This window comes from Grampus griseus (genome assembly GCF_964374135.1).
Source record: "Grampus griseus genome assembly, chromosome: 1".
In the NCBI taxonomy this organism is placed as follows: Eukaryota; Metazoa; Chordata; class Mammalia; order Artiodactyla; family Delphinidae; genus Grampus; species Grampus griseus.
Window position 1 is genome coordinate 139,519,780 of NC_139017.1, and position 17,811 is coordinate 139,537,590.

A 17,811-nucleotide genomic window follows, 5' to 3' on the forward strand; every position below is an offset into this window, starting at 1 on the left:
CAGAGAAGCATTAAGACCACAAGGCTGGGACAAAGTGCTGCAGAAAGACTGCTACCACTTTCAGGAGTGGGCTGACCAGAGGGAAAGATGGGACGGCCAAAGACTAACAGCATGAGGACAGAGGAGAGCCTAGGCTCCGGGAACGGTGCTTTCCGGGCGCCCGGGTGACCGCGGACCTCGGCGGCACGCCGCTCCCAGGCCCCGCCCCTCCGCCGGCTCACGTGACCGTGAGGTGGGGGGGGGCGGGCGGCGTGGCCAGGGGCAGAGTGGCTGGGTGATTTTGGCTGGGCGAGCAAGAGCGATGGCGGGCGTGGTGGACTTCCAGGACGAGGAGCAGGTGAAGTCCTTTCTGGAGAACATGGAGGTGGAGTGCAACTACCAGTGTTACCGCGAGAAGAACCCGGACGGTGAGCGCCGCCTGCACGGCCCTAAGGACATGTGAGGGCTCGGTGCGCAGGGGCGGGGGGCTGGACGGGTCGCGCGAGCGACCTCTGAGAGGATCTGGAAGGAGCCGCGGGCCGGACACGCGGGGTCTGTAGGACGCGGACGGCTCTTTGTGTGTTGGGGAGGGGCAGGATGGGTTCCACGTGACTTGCGGGGCTCGCAGCCGGGGCTTACTCTGCCGGCACCGAGCCTAGAGGCCGGGCTGGAAAGAAGAGAAGCGCGCGGGCGCTTGGAGTAGAGGGACTGGGGCTACGTCAGTGAACTGATAAAACGTCCTGTCCTCGTGGAGCTTACATTCTAGTAGGGGGTACTGGACAAGAAACATAAGAAAATAAATGAGATATTCTGTTAGAAGGTAGTAAGTGCAATGGGAAGAAGAACTGACTGAGAGGTATCAGGAGTTCAGGAGGGCAATTTTAAATTGAGACGTCAGGGAGAATCATTGGGAGAGTGGCATTTGAACAGTGTTGAAGAAGGTAAGGGAGAATCATGCCAGGCAGAGGTAACAGCTAGTGAAAAGGCTCTAAGGCGTGAATGTGCCCCGTGTGTTCTGGGAACATTGAGTTGACTTCAGTGTGTGGGTGGATGGTGATGTCCAGAAGGGGCCACCCAGAGCAGCCAGTACCTTTGGGTGGTTTTCTTCTTCTTACTTCATTTTTATAAAGGGGGAAAAATGGCACTGGCCCTACCTTCAAATAGCTTGCAGTCTAGCTTGAAGCTGACCAACTACACAGAGTTGCTCTGCAGTGTAAGATGGCTTAAAAAGAACTCAGGGCTGTTCTTTGAGGGCTGGTCTATGCCCTGAGTGTAGGGAGATTTCACAGGAGTTGGAGTCACTGAGGAGCAGAATGGTTGGGGAAGACTTCTGGAAGAGGTCAGGAGGGATAGGCAAGTAGTGTTGATAAAATGGAGCAGAGGAAGAGAAGAAAATGCTCTTTTGAAAGGTTGAAGTCAGAATGTAGTCAGAAATAAGATTGACGGGGACCCTGGGCCACAGTGTGTCAGACCTTTTTTTTTTTTAACATCTCTATTGGAGTGTAATTGCTTTACAGTGGTGTGTTAGTTTCTGCTTTATAACAAAGTGAATCAGCTATACATACACATATATCCCCCACATCTCCTCTCCCTTGTGTCTCCCTCCCACCCTCCCTATCCCACCCCTCTAGGTGGTCACAAAGCACCCAGCTGATCTCCCTGTGCTATGCGGCTGCTTCCCACTAGCTATCTACCTTACATTTGGTAGTGTATATAAGTCCATGCCAGTCTCTCACTTTGTCCCAGCTTACCCTTCCCCCTCTCCATTCCTCAAGTCCATTCTCTACATCTGTGTCTTTATTCCTGTCTTGCCCCTAGGTTCTTCAGCACCATTTTTTCCCCCTAAGATTCCATATACATGTGTTAGCATACGGTATTTGTTTTTCTCTTTCTGACTTACTTCACTCTGTATGACAGACTCTAGGTCCATCCACCTCACTACAAATAACTCAATATCGTTTCTTTTTATGGCTGAGTAATATTCCATTGTATATATGTGCCACATCTTCTGTGTCCATTCATCTGTCGATGGATACTTAAGTTGCTTCCATGTCCTGGCTATTGTAAATAGAGCTGCAATGAACATTGTGGTACATGACTCTTTCTGAATTATGGTTTTCTCAGGCTATATGCCCAGTAGTGGGATTGCTGGGTCATATGGTAGTTCTATGTTTAGTTTTCTAAGGAACCTCCATACTGTTCTCCATAGTGGCTGTATCAATTTACATTCCCACCAACAGTGCAAGAGGGTTCCCTTTTCTCCACACCCTCTCCAGCATTTATTGTTTCTAGATATTTTCATGATGGCCATTCTGACTGGTGTGAGATGATATCTCATTGTAGTTTTGATTTGCATTTCTCTAATGATTAGTGATGTTGAGCATGCTTTCATGTGTTTGTTGGCAATCTGGATATCTTCTTTGGAGAAATGTGTATTTAGGTCTTCTGCCCATTTTTGGATTGGGTTGTTTGTTTTTTTGATATTGAGCTGCATGAGCTGCTTGTAAATTTTGGAGATTAATCCTTTGTCAGTTGCTTCATTTGCAAATATTTTCTCCCATTCTGAGGGTTGTCTTTTCGTCTTGTTTATGGAGTGTTTCAGACCTTGAATGCTACGGAAAGGCATTTAGACTTTATTCTGTAGGCAGTGGAGAGCCATACATGCTTTTGTACTCTGGAGATGTACAGAGCAGTGAAGTAGGGGAGGGTGGGCATATAAGAAGGGCAGGCTGCGGCACTTTAGAAGGAGAGCCTGAGAGGAGGCTGTAGTTACTATAGCTACTTCTATATTAGTGTTCAAAATCATCATTTCTCACCTGGATTACTGAAATAGCCTTCTAACTTGGCTTTCCATTTGCACTGTCACTCACTTAAGATCTATTCTCAACTCACAGACTGATGTTTAAATTTTTATTTTGTTATTTTAAATGTTTATTCGTTTTTTAAATGACAAAATAACACATTTTTGTTATTATCAGTGTTGGAGTATGTCCCTTCACACTTAACTTACTCCATATTCATCCAGACACATACAAACATATATATTAGAATGACCTTTTAAAAATGCAAATCGGGGGCTTCCCTGGTGGCGCAGTGGTTCAGGATCCGCCTGCCGATGCAGGGGACACGTGTTTGTGCCCCAGTCCGGGAAGATCCCACATGCCGAGGAGCGGCTGGGCCCGTGAGCCATGGCCGCTGAGCCTGTGAGCCATGGCCGCTGAGCCTGCGCGTCCAGAGCCTGTACTCCACAATGGGAGAGGCCACAACAGTGACAGGCCCGCGTACAGCAAAAAAAAAAAAAAAAAAAAAAAAACCAAATCGAATCATATTGCTTCCCTTCTTAAAACCCTCCAGTGGTTTGCCATTGACTTGGAGTAAAATCCCAATTTCTTCCTATCTTCTACAAGGCCCTGTGATTGGTCCCTACCTTCTCCTCACTTCCTGCCTCTTTCTTCCTGGATCCAGCCACATTATACCTTATTTGTGCCAAGCTTATTCCCTCTTTTGGGTCTTTTTATTTACTGTTCCTTGTGCCTGAGACTTTCTGCCTCCTTCCCATTTCATTGTCTTTAAATAGCTAGTTCATTCATGTTATTCACATCTCAGCTCACGCATCGAAGTCCCCAATAAGGCCCTCCCTGATCTTGCCCAGTCTGTGTTAACCATTCCCCCAACATGCACAACGAACTATCTTATCATCCTGTTATAGTTCAGTCATATTTGTTTATTAAGATTTGAATGCATCTTGCTAACCTATTTACTTATTTATTGTATTTCCTCCTCTACAATGTAATTTTTAGGCAGGCAAGTGACTGTATTCCCAGCAACTAAAGCAGTGCCTTGTACATTGATGCAGATAGATGCTCAAATATTCGTTGAATGAAAATGAACAAGAGATGGGTGTTATTGTGGATGAAAAAAAAGGGACAGAGGAGAGAGATGTTAAGGAGGGACCAGAGACTGCTAAGGAGAGGGAGTCTACTTCCAACTCCTTTGGTAGCTGCCATTTCGACTCTTTCTTCTTAATGTACCCAGCCTGGCCAAGGATTAAGGTATAGTCATCAAAGCATCCCTTTCTTGCAGCTATGAAGACCAGCCCATGGACCCTGTTGGTTCTCACTGTTTTACTGCTGAGCTTCCTGAGAAGTTCCAAAGCTAGCAGAGTTTCATTATAGAAGCCAGTGCATCTTTGGGCGGAACAGAGGGCCGGTGAGTGGTGGAGCCAGTGTGGGGCCAAGGTCTCCACAGTCTGTACATTGCTCAGTCCTAGGCTGAGGGCGGACAGTGCCATTTGTAGGAGTGGCTGAACACTACCTGCGCTCTTTAGGAGAGAGGCTGGTCCTCAATAAAAGGCACATCTGGCCTGCCACACCTAGACCCTCTCCACTGCCCCAGACTTGAACAGCGGCTTTTGCCCTTTCCTCACAGGTTGCTATCGGCTGGTGGACTATTTGGAAGGGATCCAGAAGAATTTTGATGAGGCTGCCAAGGTGTTGAAGTTCAACTGTGAAGAGAACAAACACAGTGATAGCTGCTACAAACTGGGGGCCTATTATGTGACTGGGAAAGGTAAGGAGGGGCCTGCTTTCTTTGGTCCTTATCATTGATGGTAGTGCTGACATCACGTCCTGAGGCTCATACTGAGCCCTCTTTACAGAAGGGTCCTCACAGGCATTGGGGAAGCATGTTGTAGGAAAATTTGGAGTCAAGAGTTTAGCAAAGTGATGGAGGGACGAGCACAGCCTTTCAAGTCAGGCAGACCTTAAGGAATGCTGTTTGCAAGTAGTGGGACCTTGAGCCGGTCACATTAACTCTGTGCGTCAGTTATATCACCTGTAAAATGGAGAAAAAAATAGTACTTGCTTCACAGGTTTGTTGTGAGGATTAAATAAGGTGATGTAGGTAAAGGCATCAGCATGTGCCTGGCACAGAGGAAGGGACCAATAATTAATTCCTTTCCATCTGCTTTTCTCCTCATGACCTAATTGCAGTTGGTATTCAGTAGTGTTTAAGTTATCTATTGCTAAATAACAAATTATCCCAACAAACCTATCATTTCACATAGTTTCTGTGGGTCAGGAATTTGGGAGTGGCTGAGCTGTGTGCCTCAGGGTCTCTCAGTGAGGTTGCAGTCAAGACATTAGCCAGGGAGCCAGGGCTGTAGTCCTTTGACGGTTTGACTGGAACCAGAGTTTCCAATCCTAAGCTGGCTCACTTACACGGCTGTTGGTGAAAGCTTCTGTTCCTTGCCAGCTGTTGTCAGGAGACCTCAGTTCCTTGTCACATGGATCTCTTCATGGGCTACTTGTATGTCCTGGTGACATGGCATCTGGCTTCCTCCAGAGTGAGTGATCCAAAGAGGGAGCAAGATGGAATCCACAGTGTCTTTTATACTATACCCTTGGAAGTCACACACTTTTCATTTCTATTCCACTCTGTTTATTAGAAATGAGTCAGTAAGTTTAGCTTACACTAATTGGAGAAAACTTAAATTCCACCTGTTGAAAGAAGGAATATCAAGAATTTATGGGCTGGGACTTCCCTGGTGGCGCAGTGGTTAAGAATCTGCCTGCCAGTGCAGGGGACACGGGTTCAAGCCCTGGTCCAGGAAGATCCCACGTGCTGTGGAGCAACTAAGCCTTGCTCCACAACTACTGAGCCTGTGCTCTAGAGCCTGTGAGCTACAACTATTGAACCTGCATGCCACAACTACTGAACCTGTGTGCCACAACTACTGAAGCCCACACGACTAGATCCCATGTTCCGCAGCAAGAGAAGCCACCGCAATGAGAGGCCTGCATGCCACAACGAAGAGTAGCCCCTGCTCGCCACCACAACTAGAGAAAGCCCGTGCACAGCAACGAAGACCCAAAGCAGCCAAAAATAAATTTATTTAAATAAATGAATTAAATAAATTAAAAAAAAAGAATTTATGGGCATATTTTAAAACCACCACAAATAGGGAATATGACCTTAGACAGGCAATTCTTTTTTTGCTCACTAGATCATGAGCTCCTTGAGGATGATCCCTTGTTCCCAGTACCCAGTGAAGCCTGGTTAGAAGGATGTTCAGTGAAAGTTTGATCAAGAGGATGTCTTTTAAAATCTCTGGAGCTGTGTGGACTATTTCTCCCTTCACATGGGACATGGGGTCTATGGTAGTCTCAAAGTTGAAGAAAGTTTAGCATTAATAGGAATATCAGGTTCCCTTGCTTGAACAGAGGAGCATTTCTTTGGCCTAGTAACTCTCCTAGTATCTTTTCCTAAGGAAATAACTGGAAATGCAAATAAAGATTATATGCAAAGATTCTCACCCGAGCATTATCTATCCGGCAGAATTTTATTTTCATTAATTTATAATTTATAAGTAATATATAACTGCATTATATTAATTATTTTTTAAAAAAATCTGGGCTTCCCTGGTGGCGCAGTGGTTGGGAGTCCACCTGCCGATGCAGGGGACACAAGTTCGTGCCCCGGTCCGGGAAGATCCCACATGCTGCAGAGCGGCTGGGCCCGTGAGCCATGGCCGCTGAGCCTGCGCGTCCGGAGCCTGTGCTCCGCAATGGGAGAGGCCACAACAGTGAGAGGCCCACATACCACAAAAAAAAAAAAATCTATGTGCCAACAGTAGCAGTTTAGTTAAATAAATAATGTTACTTCCAGCAGCTGGAATGTTATTTAGCCCATTAAAAAATAATGTTTTGGGACTTCCCTTGTGGCGCAGTGGTTAAGAATCTTCCTGCTGATGCAGGGGACACAGGTTCGAGCCCTGGTCTGGGAAGATCCCACATGACGCGGAGCAACTAAGCCTGTGTACCACAACTACTGAGCCTGTGCTCTAGAGCCTGCAAGCCACAACTGCTGAGCCCGCGTGCCACAACTACTGAACCTGCACGCCTAGAGCCTGTGCTCCGCAACAAGAGAAGCCACCGCGTTGAGAAGCCCACGCACCTCAACAAAGAGTAGCCCCTACTTGCCACAACTAGAGAGAGCCTGTGTGCAGCAATGAAGAACCAATGCAGCCGAAAATAAATAAATATATTTTTTAAATAAATAAATTTATTTATTTATTTAATAAATAAATAAATAAATAGTGTTTCTACATAAGCAGAACACTCTGCTGACATAAATCACAGCGAGATCCTTTTTGACCCACCTCCTAGAGTAAGGGAAATAAAAGCAAAAATAAACAAATAGGACCTAATGAAAGTTAAAAGTTTTTGCACAGCAAAGGAAACCATAAACAAGAAGAAAAGACAACCCTCGGAATGGGAGAAAATATTTGCAAACAAAACGACCGACAAAGGATTAATCTCCAAAATATACAAGCAGCTCATGCAGCTCAATATCAAAAAAGCAAACAAACCAAGCCAAAAATGGGCAGAAGGCCTAAATAGACATTTCTCCAAAGAAGATATACAGATTGCCAACAAACACATGAAAATATGCTCAACATCACTAATCATTGGAGAAATGCAGATCAAAACCACAGTGAGGTATCACCTCACACTGGTCAGAATGGCCATCATCAAAAAATCTAGAAACAATAAATGCTGGAGAGGGTGTGGAGAAAAGGGAACCCTCTTGCACTGTTGGTGGGAATGTAAATTGATAACAGCCACTATAGAGAACAGTATGGAGGTCCCTTAAAAAACTAAAAATAGAACTACCATATGACCCAGCAATCCCACTACTGGGCATATACCTTGAGAAAACCATAATTCAAAAAGAGACATGGGCTTCCCTGGTGGCGCAGTGGTTGGGAGTCCGCCTGCCGATGCAGGGGACGTGGGTTCGTGCCCCGGTCCAGGAGGATCCCACATGCCGCAGAGCAGCTAGGCCCGTGAGCCACGGCTGCTGAGCCTGCGTGTCCGGAGCCTGTGCTCCGCAACGGGAGAGGCCACAGAGTGAGAGGCCCCCGTACCGCAGAAGAAAAAAAAAAAGAGAGAGAGACATGTACCATGATGTTCATTGCAGCACTGTTTACAACAGCCAGGACATGGAAGCAACCAAAATGTCCATCAACAGATGAATGGATAAAGAAGATGTGGCACATACATACAATGGAATATTACTCAGCCATAAAAAGGAATGAAATTGAGTTATTTTCAGTGAGGTGGATGGACCCAGAATCTGTCATACAGAGTGAAGTAAGTCAGAGCAAAACAAATACCGTATGCTAACACGTATATATGGAATCTACAACGTGGTACTGTTGAACCTAGTGGCAGGACAGGAATAAAGACGCAGACCTAGAGAATGGACTTGAGGACACAGTGGGAAAGGGGAAGCTGGGATGAAGTGAGAGAGTAGCATTGACATATGTACACAACCAAATGTAAAATGAATGGCTTGTGGGAAGCTGCTGCATAGCACAAGGAGATCAACTTGATGCTTTGTGACAGCCTAGAGGCGTGGGATAGGGAGGGTGGGAGGGAGGCTCAAGAGGGAGGGGATATGGGGATATATGTATATGTATAGCTGATTCACTTTGTTGTACAGCAGAAACCAACACAACATTGTAAAGCAATTATACTCCAATAAAGATGTGAAAAAAGAAAAAATATATATTTTTAAATAATTTTTGTTGACATCAGGAAAGATTTATGATACAATGTTCAGTGAAGAAAGCAGAACACAAAGTTACGTATGATGTGAACTCAGCTATATAATATACTGTGCAAAAATAAAAATGTTCCTAGTTGTTTAGTCTCTGAATTTGTGTCTTGGTAAAGTTTTGGGTTCCTTTTGTCTTTATATCATATTTTACTACATTTTCCACAGGGACTTTTAGTTCCTTATTGAATTAAGGAGAACAAAAGAGGTTGTGGAGGTTGTGAAATTATTTTCCCTTCTCTTTGACAAACTTATATGATTAATGGTTGTGCACTGAGACTTTTTTCTTTCTTAAGTGCTCCTTTGTTGAGCAAATTTTTAGTATTTACTCTGTACAGTGAAGCAAAGATGGACCAGTGTGGGGGAAGAAATCTTTTTTTTTTACCCCCTCCCCAGGGAAGAAGTATTTATACTAATACCTGTTAACCTGGGAGAGCTTGATAAGTATCTTTTTGTTGTTGTTATTGTTGTTTTTGCGGTACATGGGCCTCTCACCGCTGCGGCCTCTCCCGCCGCGGAGCATAGGCTCTGGACGTGCAGGCCCAGCAGCCACGGCCCACGAGCCCAGCTGCTCCACGGCATGTGGGATCCTCCCAGATCGGGGCACAAACCAGCGTCCCCCACATCAGCAGGCGGACTCTCAACCACTGCGCCACCAGGGAAGCCCCGATAAGTATCTTTATAGAGAGACATGTAAAGTACTTTTGGGGTTCAGTTCTGGGAGCATGTCATCATCAGGGGGTGCTGAGAGGAGGAGGCATTGAAACTGGTTCTTAAAGGACAGAGCAGATTTTATTTGCTGGAGGTAGAATAGAGTTATGTCTTCTCTTCAGAATAGAGAGCAGGTAAGCAGGTGAAAGAACACAAGAGTGTTTAGAGAATAATACTTAATCCTCTGTTAAGCTGACGTTGTTAAATAATTTCCTCGAGGTCGGGTGTCGTCACAGGAGATCCCATTAGCTGATCTTTGCTACTCAGACTCTTTTGGATTGTTAGTTAGGAGACCTTGGGCCCTGCCATGTCTAAAAGCCAATACTGTTGACCCCCCTGCCTAGTTCTGAGCCTAAGAATTTGCCCTCTGTCCTGAAAACACACCCAGTGTCCTTTCTTGACAAAGACTGGTTAATAACTCTTTTATCAAGGATAGCTTGGGGCAGGGGGGAAGAGTGGGAGGTCACTTTTCATCCTGAGCACTAATGGACAGTGTGGTATCAGGCAAGGCATTTTCCTTCCCTGAGCTACAAATACCTCAGTGACAAGATTGGAGTAATAAGGTCAGCTCACACCTTATTCATAGGATTTTTCTAAGCATCAAATGAACTCACACGTGACTGCTTTGTTAAATTGTAAAACATTCTGTCAGTGTGAACAGGTCTGGTTTGTGTTGGTTGCTGCAGAAGTTACCTTGGATTGAACACTTAGAGTGTCCCAAGGTATTTTGCCCAGGTGTTTTCATCAGTGAAATCAGCTTTGAACTATTTTTGTGAAGCCATTTAAAAGGAAGGGGAAAGTAATTCTGATACATCTCTTTGATGAAATATTCTTAATAAAACATATGAAGATGGGTTTCTAATGGGGAGTGAAGAACAAACACATGATTACAACATGTAAAAACAAGACCAAACTACATTGAAAAGGTAGTAGGAGGAAATACACCAAAAATTAATAGTGGTGGTCTCTAGGATGTGGCAGTGAATAACTTAGTGATGATAATTGCAAACAAACCTTTATCTCTAGGCAAAACCACTCCAGACTGCATATAGTTGACTGTTTACTGGAAAATTTGACTTGGAGTTCTTACAGGCATTGCAAACTTAACAAATCCAATATAGAAATCTTAATTGTTTTCTTTTCCTCCCACATATTGCACCCCTTTTGTCTTCCAGTTTAGCAAGTGGTATCTCTCCCTACCTAGTAGCTTGTGGCCAGTTTAGCTCTAAAATATGTTTCAGATCTGTCCTGTCTCTCCCTTTCCTGCTACCATATTTATCCAAGCCACCTTCGTCTCCTGCTTCATTAATGCAGGTATCTAATCTTTCCATAAGGCAACTAAAATGAACTTTTAAGGACATAAACCATGGATTCAATAAAATATATGAAGCAACTATTTTCAGACATTGGAAAATAGGCAGTGCAGTACAGTGATCCCTGAGAAAAGGGAAATACACAGGATGAGCCCCATGAATGATTGCTTTGGCTTTTTGCCTGGAGGTACTTTTCAGACTAGGCACAAAGAGGTGGAAGCCAAGTAGAGTATGATAGTCTTGCTGAACTGATGAGGCAGAGGTCAGAGTTTCTGGCCACTGAGGCTGCCAGAGTTTACAGGACAGGATACCAGAGAAGAAGGAGCTACACAGAGAAGGAGTTCCAGATAGCCACATAGGGGTGCTCTTAAGTCTTTGGCTCAGTGTTAAGCTGCACATGCATAGGAGGAGACTCTGAGAGACCTTGCAGTGAAAAGCTACTGGGGAGGTGTGAACTGAAAAGAGACTCCAGAGGTTTCACAGTGTTGGGAGTTGTTTGAATTCCACCAGCCAGAGTGGAATTGAATACAGACTGCAGAAAGGTTCCAAAACTTAGAAACAAGCCTCAAAAGGATCAGGCTGATTCACCAGTGAATTAGTTACTTGTGAGAACAAAACTCAACAGTCTTTAGTAAAAGGTGAAAGATTTATGTGATCTGAAGAGAAACCAGAGTATAACAGTCTTTAAATGAATACAACAAACGAGAGTGAACAAAGTAGCATCTACAATGTCCAGCATAAAGTAAGAAATTGCTAAACAGAAAAAAAGCAGTCAATAGAAACAGACCCAGATGTAACAGGGATGTTGGAATTAGCAGTCAAATATTTTTAAACAAGGAAAATAAATTTATTAAAGGGTTTAAATAAAAGATGGACACAATGAATGAACAGATGGGAAGTCTCATCACAGAAATTGAAACTATTAAAAAGAACCAAATGAAATCCTGCAATTGAAAAACATAATATTTGAAATGAAAAATTCACTGGACAGGCTTAATAGCAAATTGGACATACCAGAAGGAAATAATCAGTGAATTTGAAAGATCGGTGAACTTGAAAACAGGATTGAAGATGTTATGTAAACTGAAACACTGAGAGAGAAAAAGCAAAACACAGAGCCTCATCCTGTGGGGTTCACTATCCCTTAATCTAACATAACGTATATTGGAGTCCAGAAAGAGAAGAGATTGGGGCAGAAAAAAGTATTTGAAGAAATAACAGTATAAAATTTCCAAATGTGATGAAAAATATCACTCCACAGATCCATGAAGCTTACTGGATCCAAACAGGATAACCAATGAAATCATACCTAGACACATTATTACCATTTGCTGAAAGCCAAAGGTAAAGAGAAAATCTTAAAAAGCAGTCAGAGAAAAAGACACATTGAGGGGAACATTGGTGAGAATAATCACTGACTTCTCATCAGAAGTAATGTAAGCCAGAAGACAAAAGAACATCTTTTAAATGCTGAAAGAAAAAAACTGTCAAACTTGAATCCTACTTTATTGAAAATATTTTTTTTACATCTTTATTGGAGTATAATTGCTTTACAATGGTATGTTAGTTTCTGCTTTATAACGAAGTGAATCAGTTATACATATACATATGTTCCCATATCTCTTCCCTCTTGCGTCTCCCTCCCTCCCACCCTCCCTATCCCACCCCTGAAAATATTTTTTGAAATGAAGATGGGGAATTCCCTGGCAGTCCAAGGGTTAGGACTCCACGCTCTCACTGCCGAGGGCCCAGGTTCAGTCCCCAGTCAGGGAACTAAATCCCACAAGCTGCGTGGCACAGCCAAAAAGATAAATAAATAAATGAAATAAATTCATTTTCAGATAAACAAAAGCTGAGTGAATGAGTCGCTGGCAGACCTACACTACAAGAAAAGTTAAGAAAAGTTGTTTGGGTAGAAGGAAAATGATAAAAAGGTGGACACTAGGATCCATACAAAAGAAGAAAGCACACTGGAATATACATGTAAATGTAAGAATTTTTTCCTCATTTCTTAATGTCTTTAAAAAACTAAAGCAAAAATAATAGTTATGGGCTTCCCTGGTTGAGAGTGGTTGAGAGTCCGCCTGCCGATGCAGGGGACACGGGTTCGTGCCCCGGTCCGGGAAGATCCCACATGCCGCAGAGCGGCTGGGCCCGTGAGCCATGGCCGCTGAGCCTGCGCGTCTGGAGCCTGTGCTCCGCAACAGGAGAGGCCACAGCAGTGAGAGGCCCACGTACCGCAAAAAAAAAAAAAAAAAAAGCTTGACTTAAAAAAATAATAGTTATATGTTATGGGGCTTACACTATATAGAAGTCAAACAAATAAGTAATATATTTAGAAGTAAAACATGACAGCAGTCGTACAAAGGATAGAAATGTGTTAAATGAAAGTGTACTATTGTAAGGTTCTTACATTATATGTGAAGTGCTGTAATATTAATTCTTGGTAGATTGTGATTAAGTATACATAGTATTTTCACTAGGTAAACTACTGATAAAAGAAGTATTACTAAAAAGCCAATGATGAGAATGAAATGGACTATTAGAAATATACAATTCAAAAGAATTGTAAGAAAGGGAAAAAAGGAACAAAAAACATTTGGGACAAATGGGAAACAAATAAGGTTGTAGACTTAAACCCAGCTATATCAAGAATTGTATTAAATCTAAGTAAACACTCCAGTAAAAGGCATAGGTTTATCAGGCTGGATATAAAAGCAAGACTTAATTATATACTGTTTAAATAGAAAGGTGGCAAGAATGCATTCTCAAAACTGAAAGAACTCAGAGGCTGTAGAAGCTATACGCTTTTCTAGAAAAATCTATCTGATAATCAGTAAGTAGGTGAATCAAGAGAAATAATTCAGAAATGGAGGAGCTCTGATGAAAAGACTGGTGATGAGCAGAATCCCATTTAGAATGAATGTTGGGCTAATTAGGGTAACTGAATAGAATGTAAATAATATAAACCTTTATGGCATAAAAATGCCACAGCATTTACTGAGCACTTATTACGTACTAGGCTCTTTGTAATGACACATTTAAGCTTCCAGAATATGAAGTAGATACTATTGTCCTTATTTTACAGATGAGGAAAACTGAGGCTTTGTAGAGTTTAAGTAACTTGTCTAAGCTCACACTGCCAGCAAGTAATGGAGCCAGGACTGGTGCCTAGGTTTTCTGGCTGCAGAGCCCAGGCTTTGGTAACCACTGTGCTCTGTGTCTCCCGAAGTTGAAATAATATATCTAACAAAAAATAGAAAGCAGGGCAAGAGAGGTAGGGAGAAGTGTGAGGTGACAACATCCTCATGAGTCAATACTGTCTGAAATTTGGTTAAAAAACAAAACAAAACAGTGATGCTAACCTTTTAATAATCTATAACTCTAGGGGCTCATTTAGGAAATTTCTCTGTTGAAATATTCATTTGAAGTTAGCAGTTTCTTCAGTTTCACTTCAGTTTGGTTGTCTTAACGATAAATACAAGTAAAATCAAAGTTAAATTTTTTATTTACAAGTAGCACGGGTAATCCAGTTTTTCAGAATACACCTGATCCTTGAACAACATGGGTTTGAACTATGCAGGTCCACTTACAGGTATATTTTTTTTCAATAATTAATACTATAGTAGTACTACACAGTCCTCTGCTGGTTGAGTCTGCCAATGTGGAGGAGCCACATTTAGGGAGGGCTGACTCTTAAGTTATTCTTGGATTTTTGGTTGTATGGGCGCCCCTAACCCTCATATCATTCAAGGGTCAACTTTGCTTCTGTCTAGCTGTCCATTCAGCCAGCTGACATTTAATTTGAACACATGCTATGAAGATGACTGGCATGGTGTCCTCTTAATGATAATGATAGTTATTTCTAGGTGGTATGTTTGGAATGATTTTAAAAACTAAACGTTGAGATACTTAAAATGTTTCTCTTTTTGAGATTGGAGATTTGAAATGTTCCATTAAAAAACAAAACAAAGAAAAAAGTGAGCCCTGTCATCACCTCTCCTTAAAATGATCCATTAGCAGTTTCCCATTGCTCCTAGGATTAAGTGCAAGGTCCTTAAGGAGACCCATCAGACACTCCATGATCTGGCCCCTGCCTGCCCTCCAGCCTCCCTTCCTTAGCGATTTCTGGGTTCTAGCCACATGGGCTCCTTTTCTCTTTGTATCCTATTCCTGCTGCCTGGAACAATTTTCTTTGCCTTTTTCTTTTCTTTTCTTTTCTTTTTCTCCACTACATATTTTATTTTCTTTTCCTTCTTTTTTCCATTATATCACAGCTCAAATGTCCCTTCTTTGGGGAAGCTTTCCTTTTTTTAAATTAAATTTTATTTTATTTTATTTTATTTTTGGCTGCATTGGGTCTTCGTTGCTGCACCCAAGCTTTCTCTAGTTGTGGTGAGTGGGGGCTACTCTTCATTGCGGTGCGCGGGCTTCTCATTGCAGTGGCTTCTCTTGTTGCGGAGCACGGGCTCTAGGCACGCGGGCTTCAGTAGTTGCGGCTCACGGGCTCAGTAATTGTGGCTCGCGGGCTCTAGAGCACAGGCTCAGTAGTTGTGGCACATGAGCTTAGTTGCTCTGAGGCATGTGGGATCTTTCCAGACCAGGGCTCGAGCCAGTGTCCCCTGCATTGGCAGGCGGATTCTTAACCACTGCGCCACCAGGGAAGTCCCTGGGGAAGCTTTCCTTGACCTTGCCTCCTAGTTCAGAGCCCTGATACATTCTCATAGCATTCTGTACTTTTTCTCCATATGCTTGTCACACTTATAATCATACATTTACTTGTGTGCTTGTTTAATGTCTGTCTCATTAGACCACAGGATTCACAAAGGCAGGGACAGCATCTGTTCCTTAGAACCTAGCATATTAATTGGCAAATAATACACATTCAGTATATATTAAAATTAAGCGTTTAATGAAGTGCTTATAAGATCCTTTGATCTTGCTGTTACCCCCAGAGGTAGATATTATCATTTCACCCTTTTTACCTGTTTAAGCTTCCTTATAAGATACCATTTGAACAGAAGATTCCATGGCTAAAAAAGCTGGAAAGTCTGTGCAGTATACCAGGCCATCTTCTTTTCGTGCTGCCTTAGTTCAAAGTTTATAAACTATATTCAGGAATTGCTCCCTGACTTTGGCCTGAGACATTCAGGTTCTGCCCTGGCTTAGGTTGACTTTTTTTTCCTTCCTCCCAGGTGGACTAACCCAGGATCTGAAAGCTGCCTCCAGCTGCTTTCTGATGGCATGTGAGAAGCCGGGAAAGAAGTCCTTGGAGGCATGCCACAACGTTGGTCTCCTGGCACATGATGGACAGGTCAATGAGGATGGCCAGCCCGATCTGGAGAGGGCCAGAGACTACTACACAAGGGCCTGTGATGGCAGCTATGCCTCTAGCTGCTTCAACCTCAGTACCATGTTCCTGCAGGGCGCCCCCGGCTTTCCCAAGGACATGGGCCTGGCATGCAAATACTCAATGAAAGCCTGTGACCTAGGCCATGTCTGGGCCTGTGCCAATGCCAGCCGCATGTACAAGCTGGGGGATGGTGTCGATAAGGACGAAGCTAAGGCTGAAGAGCTAAAAAGTCGGGCCCGACAGCTGCACAAAGAGCAGCAGAAAAATGTCCAGCCTGTAACGTTTGGGTAGTGTGGCCGCCCTCCTAGGCAGCAGTCAGCCTGAGGCTGGCACCTCCTACTTCTGATGCAGCCCTTGGAGGTCAACCTGCTGGAGCAGAAAGACTTGGGATTTAATATCAATAACTCTGATTGTATAGACCCATTGCCCCAGAGTGTCACCTACGGGGATATAGTCTGAAATGTGTACTTCAATCAGTATTCCTTTATCTGGTGTGATCCACATTGATGGGATTTTGGTTCTTAAACTCTTGCAGCTCTGTGAAAAACAGCAAACCAGTGAGCCATAGAGATTGGAGGGGTGGGCAGGAGAGACAGAGCAGGGAGTTGGAAAAATTAGCAGCCACAGGGCCTGAAAGAATCAGACATCATCATCATTATCATCATTATTTTAGTTGGGAGGGCTTAAAAAATCAGAAAGTATCTTGATTTACATAATAGCGGGTTTAAGGAGCTAAGAACAGTTAAATAGTCAATGACTGCCACCCTCTGACTTAATCGTTGGTGTGGGCTTCCTTTTTGCCTTTAGAGTCAGATCTTTCAGCAAATTCAGAGATTGGGAGTTACGTGTGACGTAACAGTTAAAGGCCATTATGCTTCAGGGTTGCTAAAGAGGATACAACATAAGCCTTCCTTTAGTGGAGACATTCACACATTAAAAATTAACATCCCCAGGCTACTCATCTGGCACAGCTAATAAGGTAACTTCAGCTAGGGATTTGTATGCAAGGGTTGGTGATACGTTTTGTCCCTCAGAGCTGAACCTTTTTAATTGTCCCTGTGAATAAACTATTTTGATTGATTAGTAGTTTGTGTTATTAGTGTTCGCGCCAGATTCTTGGTAAGGTAGAGATTATGTTCTTTGTGGTGGTTGTGCCTTTTAAGAATGTTTGCTTTTTCTGTTACCTTCCTTACTTGACACTAGGGGGCGAGCTTGTCATTTGCCAGCTGATGACATGATCATTATTTCTGTCATCACAATGTTTTCGGGCTTTCAGTTTTGCAACGTGTATTGGAGAGGATGTGGAGAAATTGAAAGCCTTATACATTGTTGGTGGGAATGTAAAATGGTGCAGCCACTATGGAAAACAATATGGCGATTCCTCAAAAAATTAAACATAGAATTACCATATGGTCTAGTAATTCTACTTTTGGGTATATATCCAAAAGAATTTATAGCAGGGTCTCCAAGAAGTATTTGTACACCCATGTTCATAGCAGCATTCACAAAAGCCAGAAGGTGGAAACAGGGACTTCCCAGGTGGCACAGTGGTTAAGAATCCACCTGCCAGTGTAGGGGACACGGGTTCGAGCCCTGGTCCAGGAAGATCCCACATGCCGCAGAGCAGCTAAGCCCGCATGCCACAACTGCTGAATCCTGCGCACCTAGAGCCCGTGCTCCACAGCAAGAGAAGCCACTGCAATGAGAAGCCCATGCACCACAATGAAGAGTAGCCCCTGCTTGCCGCAGCTAGAGAAAGCCCGCGCAGCAGCAACGAAGACCCAATGCAGCCAAAAATAAATAAATAAATTTTTTTTAAATGCAAAGAATAATAAT

The 17,811-nt window shown here is 43.3% G+C and overlaps 1 protein-coding gene across 1 annotated transcript; it reads left to right on the forward strand.

Moving 5' to 3' along the window:
• The first annotated feature begins 264 nt into the window (after positions 1-264).
• Positions 265-17,030, forward strand: COA7 (cytochrome c oxidase assembly factor 7). The gene is made up of 3 exons (XM_082676847.1): positions 265-407; positions 4,408-4,548; positions 15,818-17,030. Exons 1-3 carry the CDS (start codon positions 302-304, stop codon positions 16,264-16,266), a joined length of 696 nt encoding a protein of 231 aa, XP_082532973.1. The 5' UTR covers positions 265-301; the 3' UTR covers positions 16,267-17,030.
• Positions 17,031-17,811: the final 781 nt, after the last annotated feature.